General features: G+C 37.1%; 1 protein-coding gene across 1 annotated transcript; it reads right to left on the bottom strand.

Moving 5' to 3' along the window:
• LOC131634506 (uncharacterized) lies at window positions 1–748 on the bottom strand. The gene is made up of 2 exons (XM_058905174.1): window positions 464–748; window positions 1–411 (listed from the first exon to the last, which is right to left on the bottom strand). Exons 1-2 carry the CDS (start codon window positions 746–748, stop codon window positions 1–3), a joined length of 696 nt encoding a protein of 231 aa, XP_058761157.1.
• Window positions 749–16,046: the final 15,298 nt, after the last annotated feature.

Below are 16,046 nucleotides of genomic sequence, written 5' to 3'. Positions count from 1 at the left end.
CTATCTTTGCCATGTATCCCACAGTTTTCTACTTTTTTTCGTTTCAACTTCTTTTCTCTTTCTCTTTCTTGTAGCCTGCTTAGAAGTTCCATCAACAGTTTTACATCTGCCTACAACACCACGATGAAGCAGTTTGCTCCCAATCTTATAATAAGAATAAACATTAACAGTAGCAAGTTTAGCAAGTTCTTTGCTAAGAAGACACCAACCCCAATCAAAAGCCGTTGTTAAAGGCCTATATTTTCTCAAATCAAGCTTACACACCACAAAAGCTAACTCATCAACACCACAAAAACTCAACCGAGGACTCTTCATCACAGTAGCAGCTAAATGTCCAAGCTCAACAGCATTTCTGCATGCAAACCCATTACTGCTTCTCCAACTTCGCAAAATTCTCTTTGATTCCAATTCCTACAAATGTGAAATCTGGCAGACGAAAAAAGTTAAGCAGTGATTTATGGACTGAGTCATAAGCCCAACTCTCGAATGAGTTAAATTGATTTAGCTGGATAATAAGACATGAATGTCCATCACAGAGTTGTATGGTGGCGCATTTCGATTTTGTAATGGCTTCTGGTTCTGTGGCGTCTAATAGAAGCCATTCGGCATCGAAACCGATTACTTTGGTTCGATGATTGTTGGAAGGATGCATGAATGATGATATATGCTTCTCGATCTCTTTCTCGTTGGATGTTGCTCTGGTTTGGATGTGTACTCCGTTCAGCTCAAAAGACCCCACATGACCCATGTGTGATATAGTAGAAAATTGGAAGATGGAAATTTAATGAAGTAGTGCAACTTATAGTCATAATTTTCAGCAAGCTCGAAAGGCATCATGGAGTTTAATTCTTAGAGTGGAATCTCGAAAGGCATGATGAGTGAGTAGAAAGTAGGACCACGGTTATCTATCGGGAAATAGGAGCAGTATCTACTTGGGCAGTTAGGCTTACATTTATGACAAAAACTCTTGGCTTCTCCAAAATAGTAAAGTTGAGTTTTCAAATTTAGTACTCCCTCATCCATCTAACAATAAATGTTATTTTTAAGTTTTTTGCATTATTGCGTAGCGTTTGAAGGGTTAGTCGACTGTCGGATGGGTATTCGATCAACCGTGAAAAGAGAATCTATAAAATGTAGCTTCTGGAGTAGGATGAGAACGGGTAGGGTCGGATGCGGGTTTCACACTATCCAAAATAAAATAAATATGCGAAAAATAAAATGTTAAGGGAAGAGAGATAACACCAGAGATTTATAGAGGTTCGATCTTAATGAAGGGACTTTATCCTCTTCCTAAGAACTGATCTTGACAGTATTTATAATTCTTGAGAGTTTATACAAGGTTAAGCCCATAAACCCCCTAACACAAAAAAAATGAAGTTTTAGGTTTACTTCCAACTAAACAACAAATAAAGGAAAGAAGCAGTTTATACTCAAGTCAAACAATGAACAAAGTTCCGAGCGGTTAGTCTCTAAGACACATTGAAATTTTGTACAAACTATCTCGAATCAAGATGGAGTTTTCAAATGGATATCTTCTCAACTGAATCAAGGTTTTATACCGGGCTAACCACGATCCAAACCTTTATTTTATATCGGGCTGATCTCGAACCAACTAAGATTTTATATAAGTATTAGCTCGAGAACAGGTGTGAATATTTTTTTGCTGATTATTCTTTACGAACCTAGAAGCAGAGCTTTTCCTAAAGTGGCGGAGCTCACGAACCAAACGGAGACTTAACACTAATCCCCCCAAAAGAGATTTTAACAAGTTTAGCTCAAACCTAAATAATTTCTTCCTACATAAGAATAATTCTCTCAAAAGAAAAAATAACTCAGAGAATTTACAATAATACCCTAAAAAGAGCTTTTAACAGGTTTAGCTCAAACCTAAATAATTTCTTCCTACATAAGAATAATTCTCTCAAGAAAAAAAATAATTCGGAGAATTTACAATAATGCCCTTTCCAGAACTTTTGGAGAATTTACAATAATTCGGAGAATTTACAATAATTCTCTCAAGAACGTTTCTCAAAGCACTATGACTAAAATTAAGTGAGAGAAAGAAAAACAATTTAGAGAGAGATTGAGAGAGTGTAAAGTGAGACATCTCACATTTTCTAGATGAAAAGAAATTAAGGGGAAGACCTCTATTTATATGCCCTAATTAATTTGACAGTTATCAGTTCATTTGGCTAGGCTCCAACAGAATTTAGGTGGTTATAATTGAAAAATGGAGGCTTCAAAAATAGTTTTAATGTATGTATAATTTATCCTTATTACTTTACGAAAACGCCTTTGTGTTTTTATAAAACACTAATCACTCGACTAGACATGATTAGGCAAACTTTCACACTTCCTCTCTTTAACACTCTGAAATTTCAAGTTCTTTTGAGTTTTGCCGAATACATCAATCATATAAGCATTTCACTTGAAGCTTCCTAAGTATAAGGCTTGATATAAGTATAAGGCTTGATATGTGTTCAAGTTAGATTCCATCATTAGAGGACATCACTAGTGATCATTAAAATCTAATCCTTTAGCTGAATGGCTTCATCAACTATCATGTGCATCTTTGACAGCTTAAACGAGCTTTGGAACTTGCTTGTCTTAATGAGTTATTTTCATAAAATATACTTCAAGGGGTGTTATATCTACAGGCGTTGTCATCATCAAAACTATGATGTTATCTTGGCCAATCAAATCTTGTTGAGCTTTTATCATTTTCATGACTATTCCTGCAAGCACATGGTTCCACGCTATCAAGTTTTATTTTCTTTGAAATTAAAAAAGCACATGGAAGACTGTATGTCTTCCTAACACCAATGAAACATCATTGCAACCGAATTTATCAATGCGGCATCGCGATTGGTGAGAATGACCTTTGGCATATTTGATTGGTCCTTCAACATAGTCCGACACACTTCTAACGCCCGAATGACATTGTCCTTTTTTCACTTTCTAAAAATGCAAACCCAACTGAAAAAGTCATCTCCGTAGAAGAAACACCAATCATTTTCAAAGGTGGGAGTCTGCACTTGTTGGTCTTCTATGTTGAATCAATAATGAGCACAATGGGAAATATGTTGAACAACTTGATGGAATCATGATGCGTCCAAAATATATCTTGAACGGTTTCTCCATCCTGTCACATTCTGTACCTAGATACATAATGGTTATCATGCAAAAGCTTCAACAATTGTTTCGTTTAATTCTTGAACCTCTTATCAACTTGTTATTTCAAGCACGAACAATGTATACTTGCTTGATATTTGAGACAATTTGAGGTATTTTCCATTTCAAAGTTGCAACTATATTTTTGGGTTGCACCATATTCAATGACATGTTAGAAAAAAGTTCATTCTCTTCAGGTTTAATGTAACATGTAATTGGATGATCAAATAACTTGTAATACATGACATGATTATGTATACCACAAATCACATTAAATCTCGATGTATTATTGACCATAAGGTACCCACGCAACTTAAAAGGACACTAACATCTCCTCGAACTAGTGTTATCTCATTTGAACTCCTGGATATGATTTGTGTACTTGTCACTTCTTTTGCATCTCAATATCACAAATGTTTGTCTTCTATCAGAACCATTATCTGGCCTCCTAATGACAATCTTGAACCCCAATTTAGCACCATATGTGCGGATCCATTGGAGCATATGTTCACGAATAACAAACTCCTTGACATCAAACAGTTTGACATTCATAGACATAATATTTTTGGGGACAATACTAGGGTACACCATATCTAAGGCCAATCATAATAGAAAAAATTCAAAACTAACCAAATGCAACACTGAAGTAGAAAATACAATTTTGTATGTCATTAAACAATAATCTGGAAATAGATTTTCTGGATGCAATGTTTTTTTTCAAACAGAAAAATAGATTATAACAAGTAACTGAGAATGGAATATATGTACATTACCTTAAATTTCAGCTTCTTTTACTCCTTTTGAGGTGAAAAATTAGAGAAATGCTATTTTGAAATAGAAAAGTTGATTAAGTGTGGAATGAGGTTTTGGTAAGGTTTTAAGAATAAATGGTGGTATGATCATGAGGGAAGCAAACATACAAGATGATGTTTTATTAATTTTTTCGCTTGACAAATCCAAAAATGTACTTATGAAATATTCAATGGGTTGTGAAATACATGAAAGGTGGTATTTTTTTCTTTCAAATTCCCGCTTGACAAATTCAAAACTATACTTCCAAATTTGTCACGTGAAATAAAAAAAATAATTGTAGGAGTGAGTCCATAGATCCACTTCTAGATTAGTTTTTAGAAAAATGAGAGTACATCTCATTTAAAACGTGTTTTGGTGTACAATGGCTGCGTCCAAAAAATATATTTATGAAATTAAGTTTCTGCTGATCATCCTCTTGCTTTTATGAAACTTTTATTATTCATGTTTTCAAAATGAAAAAGGCTCTCTACGATATGAAACAAGTTCATAGAGCTTGATTTGATAGTTTGAGCAATTTTCTACTTGAAAACAAGTTTCCGAGAAGGAAGGATGATACAACTCTTTTTCAAACTAAGAATATTTTCTTGTGCATGTTTTGTCGATTCGGTGCTACTAACGAATCCTTATGCAAGGATGTTTATGATGTGATGCAGATTAAAATCGATGGATGGAAAATCTTCGATACTATCTTGGGTTACAAACTTATCGATCACTAGAAAGATTACATAATCATATTCACCTAAGGAATATACAAAGAAATCTACACTAACAAATATGAAAAATGAATAATTTGCAACTTTGAAGGAGTCTTCCTTGCAAATTCAATAAACTTGTGCAAAACATACATTGGGTATACAAAAAAGGAGTTGACACTGATGGTATCATTCAATGGCTATAATCATGGAACCTATTAGAAGGTTGAGGTGATAAATAAATAATGGATTTACCAGTCATGCATTTGGACCAACTTTCGTATCAAATGATTTAAAGAGAAGGAAAATCGATGGTGGTTTGTCGCTTCCTGTGAGATATTGGATCGAACTCTAGTATGGTCGAAAGGTAGCTTCTTGGTTCGATAAGATTGAGCATGAAGTCGAAGGTTGTTCACATGCTTGTGTCGAAGATGCTAGGGTTGTTAGCATGTTAAATTAGGTTTTAGTGTTTAAACCCTAATTTGTTAAGTTAGCTTGTTTATTAAGTTGGCTTGTATAATGGGTCTTGTGGAAAAAAGCCCATTAGTTAGTATGTTAGGTTTTATTATAAATAGCATACTAGTCTCTCATCATTGCTAAGCTGCAAATCCTAATTTAGGGTGAGAGAGGTTATTTGTTATTCTTGTAAACTTGTAATCTTGTTTTAAGAGAAAGTGAAAGAATAGCAGTTATAACCAATTCTTGTGTTCCTCTTCTTCCTTGTCCTTTATTCTTCCTTGTTTTATACTTTGTTCTTGGCATTGAATTCACAATAAATTGGTGCGGTGAGCGTGGAGAAGATGCCTTCAACAAAGTATGAGATTGAAAAGTTCACCGGAGTGAATGATTTCGGTATGTGGCGCTTGAAGATGAAAGCCCTACTGGTCCAGCAGGGTTGCGTGGAAGCGTTGAAGGGAGAGGCAGCCATGAATGCAGAATTGACGGCAGCGGAGAAGTCATTGCCGAGTTGCAAGTTTTTCCACTGTATGCAGTTGATAAAGCTGCATGAAGATAGCTAGTTTGTTCCCTTGATGTTGTAGAGTTAGGTCCAAGGTGGAGATTTGTGAGATATTGGATCGAACTCTAGTATGGTAGAAAGGTAGCTTCTTGGTTCGATAAGATTGAGCATGAAGTCGAAGGTTGTTCACATGCTTGTGTCGAAGATGCTAGGGTTGTTAGCATGTTAAATTAGGTTTTAGTGTTTAAACCCTAATTTGTTAAGTTAGCTTGTTTATTAAGTTGGCTTGTATAATGGGTCTTGTGGAAAAAAGCCCATTAGTTAGTATGTTAGGTTTTATTATAAATAGCATACTAGTCTCTCATCATTGCTAAGCTGCAAATCCTAATTTAGGGTGAGAGAGGTTATTTGTTATTCTTGTAAACTTGTAATCTTGTTTTAAGAGAAAGTGAAAGAATAGCAGTTATAACCAATTCTTGTGTTCCTCTTCTTCCTTGTCCTTTATTCTTCCTTGTTTTATACTTTGTTCTTGGCATTGAATTCACAACACTTCCTTAAAAGGGAAGTTCTCTCAAGTTATCTTGAGGTTTTTAGGTTGTACACTTAATAGATATTGGAAAATAAAAAAACTCCTATTGACTTTCTAGTAAGTGATTTATTATTTTCTTAGTCAAATAAATTTATTTTCTACTAAGCTTTGGTTGAGTTTAAGTGTTTGTGGAGCAAAGGGGTGCCAAATGCAGCATGCCTATTATTAGTCTAAGGTCCAAGAAGTCTAAAAAAGAGGTAGTTCAAAATATTTCCTAAGGGGAAATTAATATCTCTTGGAAATAATCTAAGAAAGAAAGAAGTAGATTCCAGAATTACTGTAATACGGTGAACTGACTTTTTATCGATCGAAATGTCGCGGTTAAGCATGAGTCGCCACCGACTTTTATTTTATCCAAACAAATTCAGAAAGGCTAAAAGAAACAGAAAAAAACCTTTTAAAGAAATCTAAGTTCGGGGGGTAATTTATGCAAAGGGAAGGTGTAAGGCACCCTTTGCATCCATGGTTTTCCATGGGCTCTTAATTGCTTTGCTTGCTCGTTTTCAGAAAATGTAGATGAAAGATGAAAAATGGACTTTAGCTCGTAAATGAGTGTAGCCAGTTTTTGAAGAATTTTGAGAAAGAATATAGAAAATAGAGCATGGCAAGGCAATTAGGGGCAATTACCTTAAACTCAGATGATAGGTCTCTTTTTAGCCTTTCAGAATGAAAGGGTCAGTCCTTGCCATAAGAGGGCAGGAAGCCTTTCGTTTGGAGGTTAAAGGGTCGTCGAAACATCCTTTGCCATAAGACTGTCCCATGCCATAGAAGGGCAGGTAGTCTAAGGTAAGGATCAGAATAAGTCTTATTCGTAGGCAACCAGAGGATACCTCAGCCTTTTTCCGTAGGCAACTTCCGAGGGTCAAGGTCATATTTGTGTATCGAAGGCAGCATCATTTAGGGTCGTGACCTTTTTATCTAGGCAACATGGCTGAGGTATCCTCGAATTCGAGGGACGAGGCTTATTCTGCAAAACACAAAGGCAACAGGCAACAAGGCAACAGGCAACAAGGCAACAGGCAACAGAGAGGGTTACCCAAAAAGCGTGCGTGTGTGCACCAATCACGTGATTCAATTCAGATATTTATCTTTTAATTAGTTATTCTAATTCAATTAGCGAGTTGCACTCCCTAAATTACTACCCACACAATAATATAACAATAATAATGGGGAAGGGAAATTGTAACCAGCGGAGGAGAGGGGAATTGAAACCAGCGGGATATAAAAATAAAAGGCAAAAGGTTTAACACAAGTAATAATTTGTGAATAGGGTTTAGGGTTACCAATACTCGTAGCTTTGGCAGTTGACAAACCCTGAAAATTGGAAAAGAAAGAATAAACAGAGGGGTGAGTGCATTATCGGTTCGGAGGCAAATGAGGTTAACCTTAATAAAATAAAAGATAAATAAATTAATAATGAATGATAAATAATACTTAGCTTTGATTTGGATTTGATCTGATATGGTTGGTTAGAGTCGGAGGAAACCTCGGGGGTAACCCTGAAAAGACAAGGCAGAAAGAGAGGGAGTGAATGTATGCACAGTTCAGAAATATAAGGGCAAACCCTAAAATCAAAAAGGAAACAAACAAAAAAAAAAAAAGACTTTAAATAAATAAAATACTTAGCTTTTGTATTTGATCGGGCGCATTGTCGGGAGGCGCTCGAAAGGTAACCCTGAAAAGCCATACGAAAAATATAGTTTTTAGTGTAGGAGATGTTCGTTAAAAATCCTGATTACGTGTAAATCAAATAAGAGAACATAAGCGATTTAATTAATTATCGGTCTCGCGACCTAATTAATTAAATCAGGACGAAATAATTTAATCGAGAACAAAAACAATTTTTTTAGAATTTTTTAGAATTTTAATGAATTAAATATGAATTTTTAAAGGTTTTTAAATAATTAAATCAATTTTAATACTTATTTACAATTAAAATATATAATAAATGTTTTATAAAATAAATAAGAAAATAGTTTTTTTATAAAAAACGAAATTTGATTGGCTGAAAACATATATATATATATATATATATATATATATATATATATATATATATATATAATAAAAAAAAGTTTATATAATTAAAAGTAAAAAAAAATAAAGAAACTTATCTCTCGATTCAGTGTAGCGCAGGCGCGTGTATTCTGGTACACCCTCAACCTCATGAGCGTTGGATCTGCAGAGATGACGATTGGATGGCCTGGATGGAAGCGTTGCATCACACATACGTGGGCTGGCACGCACCGGATCCGTCTGAGAGACAAACCATTGCGCGCGTTTTTCATTTGAATCTGGCCAACCAGATGATGCCACCGCATCATCTTCTTCACGGATTTTCAGAGACTCACTTTTTTACAGCGCACATTACCAGGACGCTGTAAAAACTCCGAGATATTACACCTGGAAAAATAGCGAACACAGGCAAACACGCACAGATTTTTTTCGCGATAGGTCCATCACGTTCGTAAGGATCCCACGAATTTGGTCATGGCCTCAATTGAATCAAAAGAAACCTGTGTCAAAAACCCCTAATTTGCAGGTCCGAACCCTAACATGGTAACATGTTCATTACACCATAATAATGCATATAATTCTCCAGAAACGATCACCACATGATATCAAACACGAATATGCAAATTAAATCCATCAATGATGCATGAAAAATGTAAATCGAGCAAGTTTAAAGTAAGGCAAACCGTGAGGAATTCGGGATGATTCTGAACGTGTTTCTTGCGTGCTACGATCGGAAAAGCTTCAGTGAGCACCAAGGAATGCTTTGCAATCAACACAAACGCTTGAATCGTCCTGCAATTAAGAATTGGAACTTTGATTTTTTGAGTTTTTTTTGCTTCGGGCTCTAGGGTTCTTGGCTGCAGCAAACTCGTGAACCCTCACTTCTAAATGGTTTGTCTACTTATAGAGAGCCTATTAGGTCACTATAACTTGGGCAAATCTTGTTGAATCTTGTGATTGAATTTTTGAGAAATTTGATTGAAAAATATTATGGAATCCTTCCAAATTTAGCTTAAATGATCCAATAATCAAGTGCACGAAATTTGATTTATTTTGGAGAATATTTGCTTGAATCTTTGGCTCATATTTGAAGAAACAAATCATATATTTTATTTTTAATATTTTCATGATTAAATTATAGTTTTTAATAAATAAAAACCATAAATATCAATAAAAATAATAAAAATATAAGAATATATATTTTGGGGCGTGCATGGGCCTAAGATGAAGTTTATATAAAGAGAACATAGGCCCATTTGGAAATGTTTGGAATTTTGAACCTTTTCTTTTCACATTTTTTTCTCAAAAATAGTCCAACTTTAGCAAGGCTTATTTCTCTCAATTTTTGAGGTATGGAAGTGTTCTAGGACTTTTTAGAAACCTTGAAGAGTCCTCTAACCATTGTCTTTGGTCTCATATCAAAATTATTTTCCATGCTCATTTTATGTCCTTTTGAAAAAAGTGTCTTTTTGTTGACTTTTAAAAAGGACCTATAATGTATGAAGCCATATCTCTTAAACCATTGACCTATGAGCTCTGATTCTTGAACCATTTGATAGAGGAATGAATTTACTTTAAAACGAGCTTTAGTGGGAATTTTTCTGATGAAGTATGAATATTTGGTGAATTTTCAAAGTTTGGTTGACTTTTTCAGTTCATGCCCAAAATAGTAACTTTTGACTTTTGACTTTTCTGATCCTTCCTTGCATCATCATGATCAACCCTTGATCAAATGATGATTTTAGGGTTATGAGGATGTTGTTGACCAAATATCTTGAGTTTTGACTATATTGACTTGAAATGACTGTTTTGCCCTTGAGAGTCGACTGTTGACCTAATCAGGATTTGAGGGACTAAATTTGCTCTGTTTGACTTGAAACTTTATATGGATATACTTTGGGATGTTGGTGAACCTATGGAACCACCTTGAGCCATTGATTCAATGATTTTCCATTGAATTAATCAAACCCTAGTTCAGAGCTTTTGTATAGGAGAGTGTGTTTTGGAGCTTTGTCTTTTGATTTGGTTTTATGCATGAGAAATAGTATGGGCAAATTTTGGGGTATGACAGCTGCCCCTGTTCAATTATCTTAAACCTGAAGATGTAGAGTGGTTTGTATGCCATTCGGTATCTGAAGGTGGAAGATGATTGAACACTAGAATACCAAGAAATTTGCCCTAGCTGAAATAGGGACTTTTGTCGGCGATGGGCTTAAAGATGCCATCTGACTTGATAAGCTTGAGAGTTAGAATGTGTCATATGTTAGACTGTTTGCATCCGCAGATGTCCAATTTGCATCCGTAGATGTCTGGAAGACCGTGCGTTAGGTCAGAGAATAAATCGTGCGTCAGACTATTCTCAATTGCATCCTTAGATGTCTGGAAAACCGTGCGTTAGGTTGATGGATAAGTCGTGCGTTAGACTACCCAATTTGCATCCGTAGATGTCTGGAAGACCGTGCGTTAGGTCAGAGAATAAATCGTGCGTCAGACTATTCTCAATTGCATCCTTAGATGTTTGGAAAACCGTGCGTTAGGTTGATGGATAAGTCGTGCGTTAGACTACACAATTTGCATCCGTAGATGTCTGGAAGACCGTGCGTTAGGTCGGAGAATAAATCGTGCGTCAGACTATTCTCAATTGCATCCTCAGATGTCTGGAAAACCGTGCGTCAGGTTGAAGGAATGAGTCGTGCGTTAGACTAATCCCGATTGCATCCTCAGATGTCTGGAAGACCGTGCGTTAGGTCGGTGGATGAGTCGTGCGTTAGACTTATCCAAATTGCATCCGTAGATGTCTGGAATGCCATGCGTCAGGCGTTTGCTTTGAATAAGATTCGAATCTTTGTAATGTACCTGTCAAACATTGTTTAGTTTTTTATGCAATGCCATGATGCGTGAGTTATATGCTTCTCAAAATAAATGAGGAATATGTATGTGATGTATGAATGTGTTTATGACTTATGATATTTGTTTATGTATGTTTATGACTTGTGATATATGTTTTATGACTTGTGTGGCTAGAATCGTCTGATTTGAGAAGATACATTTCTATGTCATTGAGAGCTTGATGTTTTGATCTCTTCTTGAAGATGCTTAGCTGGGGATTTATGATTTCTGCTTGGGGATGATCAGAATCTTGATGTACCCTGACTGAGGATGAGAGATATTAGTAAACCATGTTTGGAGAAGAGCAAAGTGTTGGAGAGATGATAGTATTGAAGATGTAATCTCTGTTGGGGATCTATTTCTCTTGTTGGACGAGAGCATTTGGAAATGATTACTCTGTGGGGATATGATCTTGTGAACCTGGCTTTGTGAGGAGACATGGGTGTCTCGAAAGATGCCCCCAGCATTATAGTAACTACCATTCATGGATTTGATTAGGACACACCACTGAGTATTGATCAAGATGTCGAACTGGACTTGCCTAGATTTGCCCCAGTTAGCAGGAACTTTTGGAAAGATTCGCCTCGCGAGGACTTTATGAGATGTGCACTTTGGGCGACATGCCCCTAGTAATCATAGGCCCAATACAATGTCCTATGTTGGTTGAGAAGTAGCTTCAGATCTTCTTGGATGCATTCCCCTGATTGTTTTGGCATCCTTGAGATATTCTTGAAATCTTGACTTGATTGCCCCAGATTGATCGTGGGAATAATTTGAAACCCACTTGGGATATATGCCTTTGACTGTTTGTCATTTGAGAGATTCTTGGAATCTTGACTTGGTTGCCCCAGATTGATTGGGCAAAACGTGCCATGCCCCTTGTATACGTAGGAGACATTGCTTCTTTGGTGTAATCTTGTCTGTCGGGATAACTTTCAATCATTAGTTGTACCCTGTGCAAGTTTATTCTGATGATAACATTTGAAATTATGTAGTAGAATATGTTTAATAATGAATTCATGAGATGCAATGCATACGTTTGTCTTGAGTTTTTGAAAAAACATTAAAACAAGAGATGTAAAAGCGTGATATTTATAAAGACATGGTATTTGTAACAATGCGATGTTTGTAAAAACCTGATGCTTGTAAAAACAAAATATCAACTCAGCATTTGTGATAAACCTTAAGGAGTCAGGATACCTTTTGGTGACAATATGCTTTCGAACTAACCATGCTTCAGTTAGGACTTTCAAGGGTTGTAACGTGGCTTGGTTCACGGCTTAAGAAACAAAGGATAAAGGCTCAAAATTTGATTGTACCCACCCCTCTTCGTGATGATCTTCAGTCCTAAACTCAGTAAATTCGGCTTATGCATTCAGGTTCCAAGAGACTTTTGGGTTTGCACCTTTGATAATGATGATGATTCGCAAGCAAAGAGAATTTTTGAGATGGCAGTCACTTCTTCCTTTCGGTAGTCACAACATTGTGTCGTTCAGGAATTTATTAACTTCTCTTCTTTCATTTTTTTTGATATCCCTAACTTTTGCCTGAACTGTCTCTTTTGAACTTACAGTCAGCGGGACGCCTTGATTTTTGCCTAAGTCTTCTTTTTGATTTTTGACTTAGCAGGCTTTTCTTTGTATATATGTTTTTTTCACCTTTTTTTTTTTCTTTTGAAAGATATTGACTGCCTCGCTTGACGATTGATGAACCACCAATGGCTTTTGACATCTCCAACATTTCTTTGATGTGTACGGATGATCGCTTGTGATTGAACCCTTTGTTGAAAGGCGTAATGAACGATTTTCTTGAAATAGAATGCACAGCCAAATTAACTGAGAACTACCCTGCCCCAGGTTATAAATGCGGGTGTTTCGTACAAAAAGAAACTTCTACTCCTTAGGCTCAAAGGGGTTGACGAGGGATTACCATCCTTATATCTCCACTGTTTAGGAGTTGAAACAATGCCTGTACATCGTCAGCATAGTCCGTTCAAAAGCATATTGTATGAGGTTGCGGTATCATTTTCGTCATCCTCCCTCAAAAGGTATACAACCTTAGCAGGAGTTGAGTAAACATAAAACATATGCAAAGTAAATACGCAATTTAAAATGAGTGATAACGAAATAATGTACTCAAGACAATCATATGCAATGCACTGATGATAATTATTAAAACAGATAATGTCTATCATAATTCGAATGTTTAAACAAACAGAATAGAAATTGCAAATGAAAGTAAATCTAATGATCTAAAAAAGTTCATCCTTCTAGCCATCCATAGCATTAGCAATCTTGTTGTGATTAGGCATGGGAGCAGTGATCACATTAGGAGTTGCAGGGGTGTCGAACTCAACTTCGCCAGCGTCGATCATGTCTTGGATCTTATTTTTCAATGCCCAACAATTATCAGCAGTGTGTCCAGAGCTATTGGAATGATACACACATTTTGCATTAGGGTCATAATTTGGAGACGTAGTGGTGACGTTCTTTGGAGGATCTCTTATGGTGATCAGGTTGGCTTTCAACAGATGTTGCAGAGCTTGAGATAAAGGCATGTTAATCTTGGTGAATTGCCTCCTTGGTCTATCAGTCTTGCGTTGGTAGTCTTGTCTAGGAGCTTGTTGAGATATTGGTGCGGAGATAAGGACGGCACCAACAGATTGATTCTGATCCTCCTTACCACGGCTCTTTTGGCTATGAATAGCATTAGACTCATTTCTTCCTTGATATGGCTTCCTCGTAGTGCCAGAGGCAGAACCCACTTGGATCTTTCCACTTCGAATACCATTTTCCACACGTTCTCCAGTTAAGATGAGATCAGTAAACCCAGAAGAGGAACTACCCAGCAGGTGACTATAGAACGGCCCAGTTAGCGTGCCCATGAACATGTCCACCAACTCTCTATCATTCAAAGAAGGTCGAACTCTTCCAGCTAGATCTCTCCACTTTTGTGCGTACTCTTTGAAACTTTCTTTAGGTCCCATAGACATGCTTTGTAGTTGCATGCGAGTTGGTGCGAGATCGGAATTATATTGGTATTGCTTATAGAAGGCAACAACTAAATCTTCCCAGGTATGGATGTTGGTACTTTCCAGTTGATAGTACCATTCGAGTTGAGTTCCAGATAAGCTTTCCTGAAAGAAATGGATCCAGAGCCTCTTATCAGCAATGTGAGGCTGAATCTTCCTTACATAAGACCTCAAGTGTAGTTTAGGACAAGAGACTCCATCATACTTAGCAAAGGCGGGAGTTTTGAATTTTGGAGGAATAACGACCCCAGGAACAAGTCCAAGCTCTTCAAAATCCAACCCAGGTACTTTCTGAATTTCCACACTTCTCAGACGCTCTTCTAACATCTTGTATTTGTCATCGGGATGTTCGCCCTCATGGTAATAGTCCTCTTCTTCTTCAGAGAGTTCGGCAGAATCGTGGTTACTTTTTGCATCGGTTTTGATACTAGCATCATCATCTTGCTCATCCTCATCACTGTCTTCAGAGGTTTCAGCATCCCTGAGTTGCAAGATTGGTCTAAGCTTTTTCACTCGAGTCTTCTTACCCTCTTTGGGAGCTTCAGCTTCTTCAACCTTTTTGAGAGGGCCTTTGAACCTTCTTCCCAGATTGAGAACACCTTTAGGTTTCTTGGTCTTCTTTTCCTTCTTAGTCAGAAGGGATTTCAGCTCATCTTGCCCCTTGGACAAATTCAGAATCAAGGCTTGGAACTCAGTGTTTTGAGCTTGGAGATCCTTAACTGATTGTTCGAGATTCATGATGCTGAAATAAACAGCGAGGAAGGATGAGAGACCTATTGTAAGAAACCTGTTATGCGATGTTATGAATGTAAATGCAATGCTTTCGAGGATCTATAGGAAATTTAGTTTGCAACGTTTAGACATTGAATCAAACACAACTATGTCTAGAGAATTCTGGCTTTCGTCTTTGGACGTCCTTCTTTGAGAATCAAGCTCACCATATCGAGTGGGTCATCGCCTCTGATTCGGGATACTTCTGAATTTGAAGGTACATGGCTAGAGGAAAATAAATCCTCTTGCCCCTTGATAGGTATCGAGTCTCTGAATTGGAAGGCACGTGGCCAGAGGAAAATAAATCCTCTTGCCCCTAGATAGGAATTCAGTCCTTGATAAGAGCACCTGAAATTGTGCGCCCTAAATTCCTAAGATCCTTGAAAGGGTTAGTTGATCATGTTATGCTTATGATGTCATGATGTCATGATGTTATGCGAATGCAGTTCATTAGTCATAGTGTGAGATAGTAAGGACAAACAAGTCCTTTCAACAAAACCTGCGAGGAAACGAAGGTTAGTAGCAAACACAAGCAAGTCGCACAAGTCACATAAGTCACACAAGTCACAAGATTTTGCCTTAAGGTTAGGCTTGCATGTAGTCCAGAGGTGCGTACCCTCCCCCTGAAGTTTAGTTGGTTCAAACCTGTCCTATATAAAGATCGGGTTCTAGGGAGCTCATATCATTGACCTTTCTCGAAGGCGCTTATCTCAGTTCGGCAATCGAATCGCCAACTGAAAAGGTCCTGAAAGTCCAGTCCATATGAGTGTAGCTTCGAGTATCAACCAACTTCAGTCGGAACCAAAGCCAGCCATCTCGCTACTTTCTAAAAGGCCAAAGTCAAGTTCGACTAAGGTTCTAAGGGCGAATTAGTGCTTAATGACACCACGCGGCAGCCAAGCATTTCCTCAGGTCGGATCCCAAGGAACACCAGGACAAACCAATGTGTCACACTAACGATGGCCATCAGATCAACCACATCAGTATACGCTGTGCAGTCTCATTGATCTCATGCCATTTACCTAAGGTACTCAGATCCGGGTTAGGATCTTTCACACAGCAGAATACCCAAAACAGCCCTGCAAAAGTAAAGCAAACAAAGCAAACAATAGAAAA

This window comes from Vicia villosa, unplaced genomic scaffold (genome assembly GCF_029867415.1).
Source record: "Vicia villosa cultivar HV-30 ecotype Madison, WI unplaced genomic scaffold, Vvil1.0 ctg.001310F_1_1, whole genome shotgun sequence".
NCBI classification, from domain to species: domain Eukaryota; kingdom Viridiplantae; phylum Streptophyta; class Magnoliopsida; order Fabales; family Fabaceae; genus Vicia; species Vicia villosa.
The sequence above is the reverse complement of the archived record's forward strand: the minus strand, read 5'-3'. Positions and strand labels throughout refer to the sequence as shown.